The 20,791-nt window shown below is 47.4% G+C and overlaps 2 protein-coding genes across 10 annotated transcripts in view; one reads left to right on the top strand and one right to left on the bottom strand.

The window, feature by feature from the left end:
- The window catches only part of PARP6 (poly(ADP-ribose) polymerase family member 6), a 46,198-nt gene extending 44,849 nt beyond the window's left edge, over positions 1-1,349 (top strand). For all 5 annotated transcript variants that reach the window (XM_090029109.1, XM_090029108.1, XM_090029111.1 and 2 more), the window contains exon 23: positions 676-1,349. In XM_090029109.1, the coding sequence (XP_089885235.1) occupies positions 676-778 (103 nt within the window). In that variant the 3' untranslated portion in view covers positions 779-1,349. The remainder of the gene's footprint in view (positions 1-675) is intronic.
- A 2,204-nt stretch (positions 1,350-3,553) lies between these two features.
- CELF6 (CUGBP Elav-like family member 6) overlaps positions 3,554-20,791 on the bottom strand; it is a 140,973-nt gene continuing 123,735 nt past the window's right edge. For 4 of the 5 annotated variants that reach the window (XM_090030174.1, XM_090030177.1, XM_090030178.1 and 1 more), the window contains one exon: positions 3,555-17,973. The gene's annotated coding sequence lies outside the window, so the exon portion shown is untranslated. Of the gene's footprint in view, positions 17,974-20,791 lie in introns of all 5 variants that reach the window. The other variant, XM_090030176.1, reaches the window with a different exon arrangement.

Genomic DNA, 20,791 nt, shown 5'->3' with positions numbered 1-20,791 from the left:
GTTGTGGCCACCCCCTCTCCCTCTGGCACTGCAGGGTGGCAGGGGGTGAACTCCTGGCCAGAGCTGCATTGGGACATAGGCATGGGGCATTCTCAGCCCCCTGCCTGCCTACCTGGGGTCAGCAACAGGCCGACAGGGAGCCCCAGCATGGTAGAGCAGGCATGGCTCAATGGCTGATACATGTGAGCATGGGGTGCTGTTGAAGGGAGGCAGCAGCAGCTCAGGAGGGAGTGTGGGGGCAGAGAGCCCTTGATCCCCATGCACAGCATCTGCGTCCCAGCAGCGGGGCTGCATTTAGTCCCTGGGAGCCTGGCCTTGGCCACATCCTGCCTAGGCAGAGACCTGCCTCCACCCCGAGAGCCGGCCAATGAGTGATGCTCAGGCCCCTTCACAGGCTCTGCATCCTGAGCATTAACAGACAGGACCATCCCCAGGTGTGGCTCAGTGTGGGTGCTTTAAATGAAGTGCCCTCTTCATCAGCATGATCCTGTCGCTCAGCGTGAGGTGCCCGCGTGTGAAGGCAGAGGTTCCTCTGTCCACACAGAGACACTGTTGATGGGCCACAGCCCAGCATGGAAGCTCCCCTTGTTGGGCAGAGCTGCACAAGGCTTGTTATTAGCCCCGCGGGCCCCCACATTCTTGTGTCTCCCCTCATGGAGCTCTCCCCCATCGCAGGTACGAAGATGGACAAGTAGGAGACGCCAACATTAATACTCAGGACCCCAAAATCCAGAAGGAAATCATGCGCGTGATTGGAACTCAGGTCTACACAAACTGAGGGGCGCACGGAGCATCCCACTTGTTCGTGCAGGGAGCCAGCGAGCTGCTCCCTCCCCTCAACATGGGCTGAAGGAGCCAGGTGTCCGAGGCTGCCGACTGGAGCAATGAAAACACCGGCTGGAAGAAGGAACCGGGAAGAAGGGGGGTGGGGGAGGTCGGGGATGAGGGGAGGCCTCAGCCGCCTCCTTCAGGGGGGATCATGCTGCTCTAGCCAGCGCCTCCGCCTGGACAGTGGTGGCTGTGGCGCCACATCAGAAGCTCAGCAGCGACTCAGTTTCCCCCCCCGGCTCCGCTTCTGCCTGTACATAGATGTAAAGCAGAGAATGCAGAAGGGGTGGACTTGTGGATACTTCCCTGTTTCCTCCCCAACCTGGCCCCAAAGTCCCTTTGTCCCAGCACCGCGAAGGAGCCCGTTGCCACGTCCCATCTCACTCATGCGCCCTCTGCCCGCAGGCCTGGCCTTTGCGGCGGGGCAGGTGGCCATTCTCACGTTTACAGTGATGACGTTTTTAACGACTAACAAAACAAAACAAAACAAAAAATGGTTTTAGCTTATTAAAGTTCTTTAAAAAACTCTCCCTGACTTCTCCAGTGGTGTCACGAGCTTGCGGCGGGTCTACTCATCAGTGCCTGTGGAAGGTAACCGTCTACTGCTGCCAGTCTTGCTCTCTTGGCTCAGGAGTGGAGCTCTGGGGTTCAGTGCTGAAGGACCTGGACGTGGAGCCTGGGGAGAGCATTTGAACCCTGCTGTGGGGGACTGGTTCCCTTCATATGCTGGCTTTGCTATTCCCCTGGCACCAGGAGGAGGTGCTGTGCCCCCCACCCCATTGCCATCTCTCCTTGCTCAGCAATGAGTGACTGCCAACACTTAGTGAGACCATCTTGGTGCAGCAGTGCCAACCGAGCTTTGGAGAGCTGTGAACAGCAGCCCTGCTCCAGGAGGCACCAACCACAATGGCAATGCCATCACCAGCCAGGGCAAGCTACTAGGTATTCAGTGATGTGAGCTTCTTGTGGGCAAGAGTGACGGTGGCTGACCTGCCGGCAGTCAAAGGCTGAGACCTGCTCCCATTGCTGACAGAGCAGGTGATGACCAGTAGGAGTCTCCACCGTGGCAGTTTCCTGCAGGCAGAGCTGCTGACTGGCATGGGAGGGGACCTGTAAGGATGCTCCCCAAGCTCCTGTCTCTGCAGCGTTGCTCTGGGACACGGTCCATTTACTGACTGCAAGTTGTCTTGGCAGTGGCAAGATGCGGGAGCTCCCAGTATGCCAGCGCTATCAATACAGAAGGGGCATCCGTCACGAGGGACGAGGCCCACCTACAGTGCTTGGTGCCAGGCAAGCCAGGTCTGGTCAAGCTCACCGGGCTCCTTTCCCCATAGCCACCATCCCCAGGAAAGACAGATCTGCCATCGGCACCAAGCTGGTGCTGCTCCATCAGGCAGGGGAGATGCTGCACCACTCTCCCAGAGCTGCCCTGCCTGCAGGCCTCAGAAAGGAGAGAATGGCTTTGTCCTGTAGCAGCCTGTGCTGCCTGTATCTGCCCTGCTTATGTGTGCCCCTAACACACCTCTGTGCGTGCCAACAGCCTTGAAGCCATCGGCTTGTCCCAGGTCCCCAGCCTCCATTGAGGAGAAACTGGCTTTGATTCAGCAAGGGCTGGAGGCACTTGCCCAGCTTTAAGCCCATGCCTAGCTTCACTGAAGTCAATGATGCTGTTCATGTTACACGTCTGCTTGTGACGAAGGTCTGGCTGAATCAGGGCCTGTGATATGAAGCTCCTCTTGTTCCAGCTCTTTAATGACACTGCTCGGCTCCAACACCTTGTGGCACTTCCCGACCAGGACCGAGGCTGGGCATGCTGGAGGTGGGATTTGAATTTCTATGGGAGAAAGGCACCTCAGTAGTGGGGCAGTGCTTCAGCACCAGGAGGTATCCTCTTCATTTCAGGACTCAAGGATGCTGGGGAAATTTAGGGCCATCGATGAAATTCGGACCCTGGTGAACTCCATGAGAGCATGATTTCACCCCACATTTTCGAGAAGACCTCTGATTTGGGACACCTTTATTCTAGGATACCAGCCCGAGCTGCAAAGATGGAGCAGGGTACTTCTTTCTTCTACTGACATCAGCTGGGGCGAGGTGAGGACGTTCCAAACCACTCATGTCAAATGCCTCCCGCCCCATTTAAAATGGAGTCTCCTTAAATTGGAGGCAATTCAGAATGTAAAGTCTTCCAGAGGAACCACGATTTCTCCTGCCGCAGGAGCTGCCCCTTAGCACAGACCCCAATGCCCAGAGGCCGACACAAAAGATTCAGCTCCTTGGAAAGAGTACAGCTGCTCCCACAGCGCTACGGCGCAGAGAGCTTTCTTTCCTTTTCTCTCTCTCTGGGAAGATCTTGTGTCTGTTGCCATTTCTCCCTGTCCCAGTAAATCAAAAACTGGTTTTTGGGGCTGTTTACTCAGACGGCACTGTAGCTGAGCTGATACGGTCAGAGCCACCATGTGGGCCGTGTAGAAAGATCAAGAGTGAAAACGGATAGTTCAGGGTTGTAGCATCGCGCCGGAAGCCATGTGCCAAGAGGCACTGTCAGCTGGGTTTGGCCACGTCTTGCGGATGGGCAGAGACACAAAGATGAAGAGATTCACACATGAAACAACAGGGAAAATTCCCACTGGACTGTGCTTTATTTCAGTCTAAGCAGAATATCATTAACTACAGAGCTACAGAGTTAACTTCCATTCGTCTTTCTTTATACTACAAGGAAAGCAAAAGAAGAATCATTCAAAATAATCAGAATAAATTAGAATTTCAAAGCCCCTGGTGGTCTGTTCCCCCCCCACGCACCATCCTCCCCACCACCCACGCTCCCCCTCCTGGGAAATGAGTGCTCTGTAGGCAATTGACCAAAAAAAAAAAAAAGGAAACAAAGGAAAAAAGAAAGAAAAGGCAGGAAAAAAAAAAAACAGCTGAAAAAAATCTTTTGGAAAACAATAAAAAGATGTTACGTGAATGAAGTGGTGGGTGAGAAATAAGGAGAGGGCTGGGAGCAGCATGTTCTGTTCTCAGTGACCTTCCATGGGCGGGTGTGAGGGGTCCATTTGGTCTGGCAGCCCAGTGTCCACCTAGACCCTAGGAACTGGCTTCCAAAGCTGGCGGAGCAACTTGCCGCCTGGGCTGTCTAGCTAGTCAAAGTGATGTGCACCTCTGCCCCCACGTTGGACTTTGGTACCTCAGAAAGAAGGAAGGTAATTATGGGTCGGTAGCTTCTTACAAAGCCACCTTGGTCCTGGACTGGGTGAAGAATGGAACGCACGGGAAAAGACTCACATATGGGACTGCTACCTTGAAGTGTGATTGGGCTGGAAGGATGAAACATACCCTCCCCTCTCCCCATTTCCCTGCTCCCTACAAAAAGAAAAGAAAAAAAAAAGCAGCAATTAGAAATAGCTTTTCCATCATGTTGCTCAGCCAGAGACTTCCCAGGCATCCCCTCCAAAGTCTGAGGCATAGAGAAATGCATTTAGCTGGACCGATACATCCCCATTGCTCCGACTGCCGTGCTCGGGGGTGCGGACAGGAAAACTAATGACTTGAATGCAAGATTGGAATGTATCTCACCAGCAAACTGAGCTAGGCCGGACCCCCCACACTTCCCATGATTGCTTTTGGGAAAAAGCCACATCAGCATGCAGAAGCTGAGAAGAAAGGCTGGGGAGAAGGAGATCAGGTCCCACAGTGTCTTGGGCAAGGCCATTTGAAGCCACGTGGGCAGTTGGGAGGGCTCCTGAGCTCAAGTTGGTATCCTGGGATGGGAGATGCTGCCTGTGATCTCAATATTCCCATGAACTCCTGTCATATTAAACCTCTCCTCACCAGCCCCTACCAGCCCCTCCTCACTGGCTCAGTCTGGGAGAAAAAGGGACAGTGGGGACACTGTGCAGGACTCCATCTTGCCAAGAGTATCTTCCACCACTAGCAGCTCAGTGTGGCTCTTGCAGTGTTGTCTTCAGCCCCCATGTTCCTCCTAGCTGAGGTCTCCTGGCCTCTCCTGGACACAGTGCACGAATACCAAGCAACTCTGAGCCTCATGACAGCAGACGGGAACTTTACTAAGGTGGGTGCAGGGTCTGTGGCCGGTTTGGTTCCATGGCTTCCCAGGTTGGGGGAAGATCAGGGGTGACGTGATATAGGACACGTGGGCTTGACCAAAGATAAGACAATGAGCCTTCAAGAGGAAGGCAATGGAGCCTGAACATTTTCAAGGGCTGTTGGCAGGAAGCAGGGAAGGGCAGCTGGAGAGCGAGGGGGTGTTGTCATGGGTGGTGCAATGGAGCACAGCCAGGAGATAGCAGCCTTTATGTCAGAGGTAGCTTTACACTGAGAACGCGCCTGTAAGTGTCCTGGTCATTCCTTCAAGGTAGCAATAGGCTATGGCAGCAAAAAATTAGCCCTTAGATATGGCAGTCACTGCTGTGTTTGTGCTCAATGAAAATGGTGGGGATGGAGCCAAGGGGAAAGAGCAAGAAGGTGAGAACAGAAGAGCTTCTGGGACAGGGTGCCCCTGTCCAACCCTGCATGAGGACAGCCCAGCTGAGGGATGGCGATGGCAAAGCAGACTGCCTCTTTGCAAATAAGCACACACCTTCAACCAAGAACCAAGGGGTTGTGTGCCAACCCCACCTTTCTCCAGCCCCTCTAGGGCAACCCAAGTGCAACCTTGGGGTTTCAGACCAGTGCCCCCCTGCCACCCTCCCCACCATGACATAAACACTCCAGAGCATTTGACTTATGCATGTTCTCCTTTCCCACTGTCAGCGTCTATCAACCCCAAACTCATGGGGGAGACATGGGGTATACAAAGGCATTTTTTTTTGTTTTTTTGAATGAGACTAGGTAGCTGCCTCTGTGGTTCTGGCTGCCTCAGACTCATGGAGGGGCGGGGGGGGGCGTGCTTGCCAACAGAACAGACTGGGCTAGAGGGCTGACTCTCCCACCTGGGCATATTTGTAAGGATTTCAAGTCTCTGGAGGAGGGAAAAAAAATAGCCCCCCCTTCCCCTCCCTCCACGTCCCCCCGCCCAAATAATCCAACCCCCAAATAAATATGCAGCAGATAATTCCCGTTCCCTTCTCCCCAGCAGCTTGGTCCAGCAGTGATCTCTGATAAGGAATTCCAAATTCTCCTTTGTTGCACAAACCCACTGAAATAACTTGCATTGTTTTAAACCATGATTTATAAAGAAAGTTAATAATAGAATTAAAAAATATGCTATATTATATACAGTTGCTGTGGCTAGTTGGCAATCATGGGTAAGCAGAGACAAAGAGAACAGCTGGTCCGTTTCAGTAGCTAAATCTCATGGTGACAGAACAGCCCCCAGCTCTGGCTCTAGAAGGGGCGTTGGCAAGGGAGATCTGGGAGGACGGCAACGCTGTTCTGGGATAGCCCATGGGTCTTGACTGCATAAACAGAGCCAGGTCTTTTGGCTCTGCTGTTGTATGGTGCTCGGCGCAATGAAGGCCCTGATGCATTAACTAGGCACTGTCACATCATCCTATTGGTATGCCTCGTCCTAGAGAAAGCCTCAGCAGTGGGAGTGGAGATGTGTTGTGGCCATTGGAGCAGTTTTTGCAGATCTAGCCCTGATTTTCTCACCTGAGACAACCAAATGCATGCTATAGCTGGTCAACTGGGTTTCACTGAAAAGCCTTTTTGACCAAGTGGAGATTTGCTCACAAAAATGTCTAGTTTTGCTGAAAAAAGCTGGTATTTCATCAAAACAGATTCCCCCTTTTTAAATAAAAAAAAGAAAAATTGAAATGCTGAGTGAAGAATGGTGACAGAAATGATTTTTTTGCTGTTTTTGAATTTTTTTTTCACTGAAAATCCATTATGTTTTCCAGCCAGCTCTTGACATACACACACAACTTTTACTGATGCCATTCAGTACAAGCAGAGGAAGCTTGGTATTGTTTAGAGAAGCCAAAACAGGATGTGCCTGCATTTACAACTAATAACTGCTGTCAAGGCTTGTGTATCTCCCAGTGATTATTAATTTAGCATACTCCCCTTTCCCTCTAAGCAGTCTCCATTTGTAGCCAAAAATACCAGGTAGTTGAAATTGCAGACTTGAAATTTGACATGTATTTTGAGGGTTTGATGCCCCTCTCCTCCAGGCCACGTCTCATGCCCGCTCACCTTAGTCGAATGACAGTGGTGTCAGGAGCGCATCTTGCTGGGTAGGAGCTGCTATGTCATTTTAATAGTTGGGCAGATCCCAAGCAATTTGAGATCCTCGTGCCCCAATCCAGAATGGTCCTGGGGATCAACTGGAATCTACAGTATTGTAATACAAGGAAAGGCCCCGAGGTGCCCAAGGAGCCCCGGGTTGGCTGTGGTGGATCACTCTCCATGTGAATGACAAGAGACAACCTGAAGTGTCCAAGAGGAGGGGAGTCAAAACCCTGTTCTGAGGATGGGGCTTTCCCTGCTGCAGCAGCTAGCTCCACTTTCCCACACAGCATTGGCCCGGAGCCCTGATCTCACTGGATGTGCCTGCCTGGACACAGCCTTCAAATGGCACCTCTCCTCGCACCATGGGAGGTGTCAGTGCTGGGTGCTGACAGCTCATTGTGCTTGACGGGGCCAAGGGCTGGTGGTTCATGTTGGATGGGATTGATAATTACTCTCCTTCTTGACTGTACTGTGAGGATGTCTCCAAAGACCCTAGTGGAACTAGAAGCCAGGCCATGAGTCGTTAAGGATCATGGGTCAAAATGGTCACCTATGCATAGCCCTCTCTTCACCAGCCCTTGCCCTTATGCCCGAAAAGGCAGTCAGACTGTACAGTGCACCATGGAATAATCATACTTTGCATGTCTGTAGTGCCTTTCCTGGGAGAGCTCAAAGAATGGTACAAACCTATTATCCACATTCAACAGCTGGGAAGACTGAGGCACCAAGGGGCGACATGACTTGCCAAAGAGCCAGGACTGGAACCCGAGTCTCGTGACACACTCTGCCACACCCTTCACAGCGCAACTGTTGGGTGTTGGGCACAGTGATGGCTTGGCTGCCATTTTGTTTCCTCCCCTTTTCAAATACTGCCACTCTCAAAAGGTGGGGCAAATCCACCCATGGGTAAGGTGCTCATCTTTCCCTCCTGCCCACCCACCCACCCCTGCTGCTGTCTCTTTGCCTCTGCTTGTACTCTGCAGAAAGAACCTTTGAACCGACAGTTTCTGTAACACCATCCTGGTTGCAGCGGTGGTCTGGCAGCCCAGGAGTACCATGCCCCCCCACCAATCATGGGGACCATGCTCAGGATGAAAATAAGGCTGGGAGCAGAGTGGCCAGGCTGGGCCTGGGTCCTCCATACATCATCACAGATGCGGCTCTTTCCCTGTATCTGAAAACTTTACACCAGACAGAAACACAACCGCTTGAGGTGGCAAGCTCAGGTCACAGCCCTGCATGCCTTAGCGGTGGCTGCTGTGCCTTGTATTTCCATGAGATTCCCACCAGATTTCAGTACTGGTGTCGATCCCTTCAGAAAAATTGTAATTTGGTGTTACATAGAAATTCTTTTGTTGTAGCCCTTTGAAATGAACGGGCTACTTTTGATTATGTGAGTTCCCTGGGACCCACCATGGCACCTTTAGTGATGGGGTTTGATAAGCCAAGACAATACCTTTATGTGGCCATTTGACCCTATCAGGAAATAATGGCAGAGCGCACTGGCTAGCATCCTGTCTCTAACATCTAGGGCCCAAGACCGGTTCTGCCCCTGCATCTCTTGCAACATTAATACCTCATAATACTCAAGAGGGGGAAATCCTCTTGTGAAAGGTGCTCTAGGTTTGCCTTGTAATGCCAGCTAGGAGGCTCCCAGACAGATTTTGATTCTCCTGAGCATGTTCCTTAAGAAGTCTGCCAAGGCTCAAGGATAAGAGTTCAGGCATGGGTGACTGCACTGCAGAATGAAGGCAATATTAGAGCATTGTTTAGGATAGAGTAATAAAGACTTCTACGCACACACAGCAGCGCTGCAGACCCACTGTCGCACAGCCCTTTCCAGATGCCTGGGGAAAGTATCCCAAAGGGAAAGATAAGCTGGCCTAAGTCTTGCTTGCTATTGCTGGCATGTATGTCATTGTGATTTAGCTGAGTCTCAAATGCCTGTCACCTAGGATCTTGCCCTAGGAGCAAGACTGCTGATGCCTGGCCAGGACCCAGTGCATTTGCATCTTAGACTGATATTCTGTAGGCAGACAGGATCCAGGAAGCAAGAGGGCAAACATCCTGACAACTCAACTTTGCCCCATTCTACCCTTCCTCCTCCAGCTACAACCTGCCCATCTGTTTTAGTTAGGAAGGAGCTGATGTCACTGTTGCCCTCAGAGTCCCATGACATCAGAGGAAGGCAGAGATCAAAATTTCTACTGGTTCTCTTAAAACATATCTATTAATATTTAACATACTAAACATTGAAGCGAGTGCTGTGTAGCCCTCTATACAGCCCTGTACAGCCCTCTATCGGCCCAATCCTCCTCCCAGTCATGCTGGTTTTAAAGAAGTCTAACTGCACTGACTTGATGTTACTCCTGATTTACACCTATGGGATGGGAGGAATAGTTCTTGTTAATGGAGTTATGCTGGTGCAGTTTCAGCTCCAAAGGGTGCCCTCTGTTTTCAGGGCTGTACGGGCACTGTGACCAGATGAACGACGCTTATGTTCATGGTTCATGAGCCATGCCACTGTTTTTTCCATCATTAAGTCTAGTCTGGAATTGAGTGCTTTTTTAATACGGGAGGATCCTAAAGTGGAAACCTTTCAGTTTTGATCCTGCTCTCACTTTCCTGCTGGATAAATCTCAGTGGGACAGTACCTCTGAGGAAGTCAATGGAGAGGGAAAATTCCAGGCAGCTCCATCTGAATCCTTCAGCTGACCTGCTCTAGTTTCTACTGAAGTTCCTGTAATCCTAGGAACAAACAAAAACTTGCTTGTTTCTCAACCCCCCAGTAATAGCCACCTTGGATGGACAGGATCCAGCTGGAAGTCCACATCTGCAATTTCCAGGAGGGCTGGATGGCACTTGGCCACCATCTTACTGCAGATGTTGTCAAGAAAGAATCCAGTAGCTTCTAGTTCTATGGTTTTGGCCAATTCATTCACTTGCCTGCTTGAGTCCTTACCTCAATTGCTTCATAATGAAAAATGGAGGGGAAGAAGACATAGGGCCAGATCTTTAGCTGGTGTAAATTAGCATTATTCCTTGGGATTCACTTAATTCAATTCTATTCAATTCAATGAAGCTAAACATACTTAGACCAGCGGAGGACCCAGATCAAGGTCTCATGTGGCCATGAACAAGCAGCCACCCTTCCATAAGACATTATAGAAACTATTTCACACTGGGCAAGAAGGTATCCTTTTTCTTAGAAGCAACTGGTACCTCAGCTACAGAACAAGGGGCTGTAGGTCCTGGCAGGTATACAAAGATTAAGGTGGGAAAAGATCATCTCTTCCGCTGAAGGGAACCAATAATGAAACCACGTTTGCAGGGACCTGCTAGGAAGTAAAAGCTGTGAGCTGAAAATAAAGAGCTCATCCAAGACACTGAGATGAAGGTGTTCCATGGATCCTTCAGACAACGCCTCCTGCTCACATCATGGTCTGGTCCAACTTACGGTGGTGCTGGAGAATCAGCAGGGCTTTTGAAGGAGATGGCAGAGCAAACACTGCCCCAAGCAAGATAGCTCAAGGATGGAATTAGAGCATTACTGCATTATTTATTCTGGCTGCTCTCACCCCTCTGGTTGCCCTCAGCTTAGTTGTTTCCATTTCTCTTTTATGCCACTAGGGAAAATGGAACAGAAAGCAATTCATGGGGCAGGTCCTCAGCTCTTGTCTTAGCCCTTCAGGGAGGCTCTTTTGGGCTGAGCTTTCTAAAGTGCCTTAAGGGGGCTATGCACCCAACTCCTGGCAGAAGCCACAGAAAATCAGGTGCCTCTTAGGTCCCTTTGGAAATCTCCCATTTAGTTCTTCTGCTGCTAAATTTAAGGAAGAGAAGGGGAGAAGTGGCCTTTTACACTTGGACTGTCCAGCCTGCCAGGGAATCCAGCACTACCAAAGCCTGTGACCTTAATGATATGAAAAAGCGTTTTAGGATCAATCACTGACCAGTGAATTAAAGGTATGGTTTAAAATTCTTAGAGGAACTTTAAAATAGTAATCATCTCCTTCTTGCAGAAAGCATCCTTCATCCCATGGTCTCAAAGCATGTCACAAGAATTTTCTCCTTCCAAGACTTCTGTGGGGTTGGGATAGTCGTTAAAATCCCAAAGATCTGAAGTCCCACTGTCTAAGCCTCCCTGTTCTGTTGGCTCCATGTCTGCTCCTTACCAACTATTCACATCTATTCCTATTCTATTTTAGTCAGGTTCTTACCCTGGGCTGAATTCCTATTTTGTGGCATCCAAGCCATTAAGCTAATGAGGAACATGCCTTAAAGCTCTTGTCTGTGTCAGTCCTAGGCTAATAGACTAGTTGTTTTCAGACAGTGAATAGCCAGGCTAGCTTTACTTCTCTCTACCATAATGTTAAGCCTTCCCTAACAGATCCTGTAGAGCCTTTACTTTGTTCTCCACTGCTGTTCAGTCCCCAGATTGGAACAAGCTAGCAAAGCTGATCCCCTTCACTTTGCCATCACTTAGAGATGAGCAGTTCCCAAACTTCGTGGGCAGCTATTCCAAACCAAAATGGCAGGCAATGGGACACCAGAGGAGAATGCTGTCCCGAGACACTTAAAAAAACCTTTCCAAAATTTGTAATTTAAGGGAATCATATAACAACTCAAAGTGTTTGCCTTATTCAGGGAACTAAAAAGTAGTGGGTCATGTCAGTGGTTGGTCTGAAGATGGCAGGCCCAAGTTTCCATTGTCCCATATCTTTGTCTCTTGTCGCACAGTGACCAAATGGATGCAAGATGTGACCATTTAGGCCGGGCATTATCTTACAGTCATTTACGGCACAGGGTGAAAGATGGAGGAGAACCAGGGCCTCTGTCCTGTGAGTAAACTTCTTACCTTTTGGTAATAGGTGACAAACTGATTACATGACTCAAGCACTCTGTAGCTAGTCCCCCATTCTGAGCAAAGGCATGTGGCTTTAGGATACACCGTAATGAAGCATACTCAAGACCTGCTTGCAGTACCTTGACTCTTGCTCTAAACAACTATTTTTAGCAGGTGGTCAGAGGTTGTAAATTCCATTCTAAAACTTAAGGTCGTAGCTCTCCTGGGACTGCCGTGCCTTTATTGTAGATTGCACAGAGTCTAACCCATCCAACTCTATGCCTCTGAAAGCAGCCCGGTTGAGCTAATGTGTATGCTGAGTGCCGAGTCCTAAAGTGGGCAGATGGGCAGGGAGGAAGCCACTGAATTCTCAGGCCAGTTATCTAAGAGCAAGGACTGGGCCACTCGTTAACTTTCCCGTAGGCAGCTGGAGCGGCAGGGCTGTCGCACCTCCCAGGTCCCGTGTTCATTACAGCGGTCTGCTGTTTGAAGTAGAGCTTGGAACGTGCTGTTCCCTTGTACTATGAGTATCGTTTGCTGATTGTAGCCCCTCGGTTGTACATAATTTTTTGTTTTTTGTTTTTTTACAAAAAAAAGTCACTTTCACATGATCACTAAAGTCGATTGTCTTTTTTGTTTGTTTGCTTGTTAGTTCATTTTCAAACGGAGGGAATATCCTACATTAAACGCTAACGTTCTACAAAAGCATTCTGTTCTAAACCACTAGGAAATGTAACAATGGATCACAGAAAAAGGAGTCCAGTGGCCCAGTAACTGAACCATGGAATGGGAGCTGTGAAGGGCACTAGCCGCATCCAGTCTCCTCACTTGCCTTGTGCATCCAGCATCCCCGTTAACTGGGCATTTCCCTAATTTCCCCTCAAACCTCCTCTCCTCTCCTCCCCTTGAGGCTTTGGCCAACTCGTTCATGGGCCACAAGAATCCTGCGACATCACGCAAATTGGTCACTCAAGACCAAAGGACAAAGTGGGGTGGGGTTACACGAGTGCAGCAAGCATCAGGATTTGGCCCTTGACTAATGTTACTCAGAGAAGCACAGCCCTTCTCCCCCATGGGGCAGCTGCAGGCCTCAGGGAGAATCATCAAGGTGCAAGTGTGATGGGGTAAACACCAGTGCTAAGAGGCAGGGGCAGGTTATGGTCTACTGTGAAGCAGGTACTGCGGCTCTGGTGGGATGCCCTAGAGTGTGGCACTGTAAGGCAGAAAACAGTTCTAGGGATGTGAACAGAAATCAATGAAAGATTGAGAGGCAACCCCTAGAAACCCATTGTTTCTGGCAGCGCTGACCCCATGGATCATGGCATTTGGCACAAGAAAAGCAATGAGAAGGTTTTATGGGTCGCTGGGCTTCATATAGAAAAAGAGGGCTGAAAGGGACCTTGGGAAGTCATCAAGTCCAAACCCCTGCTCAAGGCAGGAACATCACTGTCTAAATCGTATTACCCTAGAGGCCCCTCTGCCCACTTTCAGACTGTTTCCACTGACCACCTAGCTCCATATTAACTAATATCCTCAATAGCAGCAGCCACTTTATACCATGAATGGCATTCTTGGGGGGGTGCCAGTGGCACAATGACTTTTCTTTACCCATTCAGAGAGCAATCTCCTCGTGCCCTGGGTGCAACCTATATGATGAGCCTTCACTAACACACAGCAAAGCCAATAGTAAAGAGCCCATGGGATGGACAGATTCTGCTCTAATAGAATCCATTTAGTTTAGTTTAATTATTATAAAACATGAAACTAATTGGTTTTAACACTATGGAGTGGGAGGGCTCTTTTGTTGGGTCCATGATTCTAGTTTTACTAAATGGGAGGACACATTACAGTATCTGCTAGGTACAGAATAAATAATACTGATCATTTTCAATGTGTTCTCAAACCAGCTGGCAAAAGCCAATGAATTATGCTGTACAGTACCGCTTGCGTTACAGGCATCAATTATTATCCTTGTTCTCTGAATAGGGGAACGGGAGCATGGCATGGCAAGGGTAAGTGACTTTTAAAATAAATCTTTAATCTCATGCATTGACCATAAAGCAGCATCCGGAACAATGCCCTTGGGACTTTACACCTAATGCCTCACTCTAACTGTTATGAAAACCACTACGTATGTGCAGTGCCTAACACCCCTCCTCCTTCCACAGCAGCCACACACTACCTTATTTCAAGGTGCCACCTAATTTAGCCCTGAAAAAAAATGAATTGGAGAATAAATGTTGCCTTTGTCCTCCTGTAGGGCAGAGGCAGCAGTGTCTACCATAAACCACAATGTGATTATTAACACCATGATAAAAATGAACTGGCCCCCTGCATAACAGCAGTGAATCCAAGCTACTGCTTTGGTGGTATAGAGAGGGTGGGCAACTGGATAAAACAAGTCTGAATGTGTCTACATTTGGCTGCTGTATAACACATCCTGTGACTCAGCAAGTAGTTAGGTGGGTCTGGATTGAGGGATGCTTACAAACCCAAGCCCTACAAACCATGGTGATGGATTTTGTACTGCATGCCAAGGGGTCCTCTGAAAGGTGACACCCAGAGTGCTGCTCATAGGGACTGCAGGGTATGCAAGGTACTCACATGCCAATGGGTACTCAGAGAGCTAAAGCAGAGTTGGGGTCAGGCACTGAGCCATCCTACAAAGATGCCTGCCTTGAGGTTTGAGACGTTCCCTCATCCCCCAGGAGCAGACACCGGGCCACACACAATTCAGTTATCTAATTTTAGATTCTGTATCATTTCACTTTATGGATGTTAGCCCGATTCCTTCCATCTGCTCTCACGATGGCAGGGGTAAGCTCACGGTGGCAGGGGTAAGCACATGGGAAGGCACAAACTGATGCCTTATGGCAACAGGAAAGAAAAGCAGCAGATGGGTGAAAGGAAAACCGCATGCCTGTTCCTTGAGGATCCCACAGGTGCTACACTCCTTCCCCTTGAAGATCCCATCTGTCCTACAGGGTTTTCCTGCTATGCAGGGCTAATGCCATCAAATTACAAGGAAGTCCAGGTTAGAAAAAGGACAATGCCTGCTGGTAGAACAAGTGGAATTTTAAAGGGCCCCTTGACTCAAAGGAAAGGCTGTCCCAGTGGCAGGGAGGAACGGTACATAAAGTCAGCCACTTCTAAGAATTTCAAAGAAGGGGAGTCAAGGGCCAAAACTGGGATAATCAGAGAGAGTCTCCATTGGGAACAGAGTGGTATGCCTACATGCATGTATGGTTGGCTGGGAAATGGAGCACTGGCTTTAACAAATCTACTAAATTATTGGGTATGATAAACAAATAACGGGGTGAAATTCTACTATGTAGGAGGTCAGACTAGAGCATAATTGCCCCTTCTGGTCTTAACAGCTACAGTGAATGCTGGACTCATTGAAGTCAATGGTGAAACTCTAATGGATTCCAGTAAGAACAAGTTTTCTCCTTGTGACTCTCTACATTTCGATGGCACAAGGAAACTGAGTCTCCTGGGGTCTTGAAATTGGTCCGCCTCTAGTCTGTTTGGTGTGTGGTTTTTTAACTTTACCTGGAAGTGAGGGAAGGCAGCGATTAGCTTTCATGGAGGAGCCTCTATTGTATTGGACATATGGAATAGGGTTGGGGAATTAGCCTGGAAAGTGGGCCTGAACACCTGAACCTGATGATGAGGCCAATGTGGACTGGGGGGGAGTTGGACTGGAGGTCTACCCACCTGGACCTAACCTAGAGTCAGTTCATCCCTCTCATCACAGATTCAAAACTCTTCCACCAGGGACCACAGGAAACTGTATTTCCATCCTGATGGCTTGTTTATGTTGTAAACCCCAAGGAGGTGTGAGTAACCAGGCATCCAGAAGGAGGAAACACAGATGGTTTGGATTATTCCTCATAATCCTTGTGTAACAACAACCTCCTAGAGAACTATATCCTAACTTGTCCACATGTGCCTCCACTGAAGTCAACTGAATTGAGTCTGCTCTTAGTTCCACTGCCTGTAAATCAAGAATATATCTATAGGTTTCATGGGTGTTATTTTAGATTAACACCAATGAAAGTGGAAGGAAAGGTGGCCTGTTGCAGTTACTTCAGGGATGAATTATGACCTAAGTTAAACTTGATGGGTCAAGATAAGCTCAGATGGTTGCCCCATGCAGGCTGATTTGTCTCTGTTGGAATGGCAGAGGGTGTAAATCAGTGCAGAATCCAGCCCTTGATATTTAAATTGATATTACTAACTGGCGTGTTTTTTCCCTTGGTCAATGCAGCTATCAGTGAGATAAGTTCAAGGGGCAGATGTATCCTGATGCATATTTTTGACCCTTTCTGACAGGAAATCTGAGTCTTGGTGAAGGGATAAAGGAGAGATGCTGCATGTGTGAGTGAGCTCATGGAGAAGTGGTATGCTTCACATATGTGTTTGGCATAGTCTGATAAAGCCTCATGCTAGAGCATTAGAGACTCATGCTTCACAGATCTCAGTCTATCTGTAGCTTCTGAGCCAAATTCTTATGCTGATAATGCAAAGAATGACTTTAATGCACTGGTGTAACCGGGGCTGGGTTTGGCCCTGCAGGTGTATGTTGAGGGGTCTGATTCTCTTCTCGTACACAGCGTAAATGAGATGAGAATCAGACCATAAATGTTTTTGTTAGCTAACTAAAGTTGCAATACCCTCATCACTCCCGCAAAAGGAAAAACTGGTCAAAAAAATGTTGACCCAAGATTCTTAAATGCAAAATGCACCTTCACCAACAGTGAAATGTTACCACTGGGGAGAAACTGGATGCTTTGATTAGAAACAAACCATAGCTTTCACTGCAAGTTTGTCTCTTGAAAGCCCACATATTTTGTGAAGAATTTCAGATGCAACGATTTTCCTTTGATGTTCTTAGGGGAAATAAAATCAGATCTTTTGACCAGTTTTCTTAGTGCACCACGCACTTTGCTTCCCTTTTTTTTGTTTTGCTGGGTGGGTGGAGGGGAGGGGAGAAGAGGATGCTGTAATAGAAATACTATCTTTCCACTTTCCATAACCTCAGAAAAATTCCCCAGCTACTTACTCCTTTGAACTGCTACCACCTATGCAGTCACTAGGCCACTGGAACACACTACACTGCAAACAAAGTTCCTCTTAGTTACCTTGATTTGTGTTTCTCTTTGAAATGCTTGCAGCTTTTACATGATACTTTTACCTTTTTTCTTTTCTTTTTGTTTTTTTTTAAATTAATTTATTTATATATATATTTAAAAAAGCAATAGTCCTTTGGTCCCTAAACTCTAAGGAATGATATGACTTGAAAGAAGTAATCCTATGTCCCTGTGCCAGTGACAAGCAGGCGGGGAGAAACAGATCCCGCCGCCCTGCTCCATGGGAGATATATATATATATATAGATATATATATATAGATATATATATATATACTTATTTATATATATCTTCTATAAGTCCAACATCCTCTTATCATTTGATTTCTTTTTCTGTTTTTTTCCAGCCAGATGTGGAAAAAAAATCAATTCCTTTTTCCCTTTTAAACAAAATGTTATCCAGGTGAAACATACAAGCCTGGTCCATTCCCACTGGCTTTGGTTTATATCCGTTTGGAGCCTCTTTCCTAGTTCCTCCTTTGAAATTTGTAGCAGCAAATGAGTGCTTTAAAAAGGTAGGTTTTTGTCCTCGCAACTGAGCTGTCCCAGCTGACAATCCTGGGCTGGTTTGTTTTTTATCCCTTTCAAGAATCCTGCCTTTTTCCACATGAGGAATTCACAAAGTCTTCTCAAGCAGCCGCCGTTTCAGAGTTTAAGCAAATCTTTGCACCTGTTTGCCTTTGTCCAACATCGTTGTGTCTCTCTTCCTTTTGTCTGTTCGTCCTTCCTTCCCTTCTTGTTAAGAAACAAACAAAATCAATTGGAAAATTAAAAAAGAAAAAGAAAAGATACAACCGAAATGGCTCTCTTTTTTTTCACCGGTGTTTCTTCTCCTCCATTGGTTCCTCTTCCTCCTCCTCCTCCTCATCCATTATATGTTGCAAAGAAAGAGAGTTACAAGTTTGGATACTGCACTTGGGAAAAGGGGAATACTCTTCAAACGCTGCAGGGCATCCAACCTGCAAGACAGCAAAAGGTATGTTAGATCTGCCAAGCCATCCGAGGGTCTGCCAAGCCACTGGACGTAAAATACAGAGAAGCCCACTGGGAAAGGCTATGACACATGTCGAGTTGTAGTACTAGGGTAGCAGAGGATGGGGCACTACTGGATAGTCATATTGCTAATGTGGGTTCCTTTCTCTCAGCCAGCTCTGCTAAGGCAACTCAAGGATGTCCTACAGCCTTACTGCCTGACCAGCTCCACCAGCACTCTTCCCTCCTAAGCTGAAACACCCACTGTTACTCCAGACCTGGGTTCCTCTCATACAGTACACCTCAGTTTGGACTTGCAGTGCCCTCACTCTGCCAGCCATGGGCTCCTCACTCAGATCTGCCAACGAACACATCTCAGTCTTGACCCACCAACCCTTCTGCTAATGCACTCTTCAGTCCCCACCTCAGCAGCTCCCCTTATTGTCCCAGTCCTTGGTCCGCCTGAAACCAGACCTCCTTCATGTTATGCAAATGATTGCTTTTGCCATGTGGAGAAATGTCTTTTAGGAGTTAAATGGAGTTCCCTTTACCATGTTGCCACCTGGAAGTGAAGCTGGATTTGAGGCTGGGTCTCTGAATATGAAAAGTCCAGCGCATATCTAACTTCTCTGGGGTCCTCACTAACTAGTTAAGTGGTATGGAGGAGCATCTGTGTGACTCTGGTGAGGAAACATGTAGGTCCTTAGCTAGGTCACTACCTCTAGTTTATCGTCTCTGCAAAATGTCCTGCGTTAAAGAAACATCAGAAGCCAAATTCTCTGCTGGTGAAATTCCAGTGAAGTCAATGCAATCAACTGAGGTTTTAGACTTAGGTGTCTTTGACAAATTTCATTTAGCACTTTTCCCTACTGTGAATTTAGGCTTCCTAGCTCTGACGATTCACAAAGGCTGACTACTCTATCCCTTCTCATTTAAGCAGAATGCTTTGCAGGGAAATCCAATGTCTTTTCACGATGGAATAGCTCTGGGTGAAGAGTTGAGTTACAAACCCTCTGCACTGGACACCAGATTCTTACAGACCCTTTAAAAATTCCCAGTTTCTGCCCCATAAGTTCTACTGTCACTTTCTGCTTTTCTTCCATGAACTCCCTCCTGCATGGGATGGGAAGGAATATCCAGGAAACAAATGCAAGACTTCAGGTTCCGACTCAGAGCAAAGGATCAACATCTGGGATATTCCTGAGTGCTTTCTTTCTTTCTTTTTGAGAGTCTACTTTACAAGGTAAAAAACAAAAAAGGTGATTCAAAGAAAGGGAAATACAAGACTTGTCATGTCTAACTAAAATTAAGTGAAAACCATTTCTTTTTAGAAATACTATCAAAATCAAGGGTGATTCCATAACAATCACGACAGTTCCCCAGTCATCATGGCCATATGGTGAATGCAGGTGAAACACACATACAGATATTGTTACATTACAACAGAGAGAAAAGAAGAACGGGCAAAGGAAGAGGAAGTGGTGTTCAAGGGGTCAAAGGTCACAACTAAGTAAGACTGACCAATCAGCACTCCAATAACTATCCACCATGGGCTTCAATACGGCACTTCACAATCGCCAAAACAAAAGAACTGATACAGAAAAAATAAAGATATATATAGAGAGAGATACCAAATACTCAATGTCAAGTCATGCAACGAGGTAACAACCGGCCACATGGCGTCATCGCAGAGGACGATGACAACATGAGTTAGTCACTTACAGTTTCGGTTTATTTGGGAGGGACAGATTTTGTTTGGGTCTCCCATAACAGCTAGAGGGCTGCTAGGCAACTGTGGGGCCATCTTGGAGCAATGATTGGCCTGGTCTGGTTAGGTACAGTAGTGGTTGGGTTGGAGGAAACAAAACATAAAAAAAGATGAATTGGTTTGATGGAGTTTTTTCAGTTTCATTCCTGTTTGTGGTTGATCAAGAATAGAAAATGTGCCTTTGAGGACCCTCATACCAATGTCTGCCCTTCTCGAACACCTTTCCCTCTAAGCATCTCACAAGGCTTTGTACTCATGAACTGACACTCACTCATGACCTATGGAGAGATCAGCATTATTGTCCCCATTGCTAAAGCTATGGGAATAATTACAAATGAATACGTTACCTGATGAATTTGGGCTTTTTTAACTTATGACATCTCTCTGAATATCCTCCAACATTTGGATTTATTTTCGTGTTTGGATTTATTTTGCAAATACCTTTGGAGAATGCTGTATTGTCCAGCTTGGCTACAATTACTCATTTCCATAATGCTCAGCTGTGATTGGTTAGATAAATGGTATAATTTCTGTTCCCTGACTGGATGTCAGCTGGCAAGGTCATCCCCCTGGAAAATCTATGTGCAAATTTATTATTTGTCTGCCAAGAATGGTCATGTATGCAACTCTGAAATGCACAGCTTCTTGTTTCTGCTTGAGGTGTCTAACTCTGCTCACTGGGAGGGAAGATGAGGCACAAAGGAGGTAACTGATCTACCCAGGATCACACAGTAAATCAGAGGTGGAACTGGGGATAGGATGCAGGTAGCCAGGCCCTAAATCCATTTTCTCAAGAAAGCACACACGCTGTTTCTCTGCTGAAATAACTGAACACTGAACAACAACAAAAATATTTAAATAAAGAGAGCAAGACTAGCTTATTAATAGTTCTGAACATGAAGCAGGTGGCAAAGGAAGACTCCAGGTTGTATGCTACAGTTTTTTTCTTCTAGGAAACATTGTTAAATACTTAATAAAGGGCTATGAAAACCACTGCTCAGTCTTCCCAGCTGTCAGCACCAGCAGGAAAATGACTC

This window comes from Crocodylus siamensis, chromosome 15 (assembly GCF_052110815.1).
Source record: "Crocodylus siamensis isolate JL-2025a chromosome 15, ASM5211081v1, whole genome shotgun sequence".
Taxonomy (NCBI): domain Eukaryota; kingdom Metazoa; phylum Chordata; order Crocodylia; family Crocodylidae; genus Crocodylus; species Crocodylus siamensis.
This window is presented reverse-complemented; position numbering and strand designations above follow the sequence as displayed.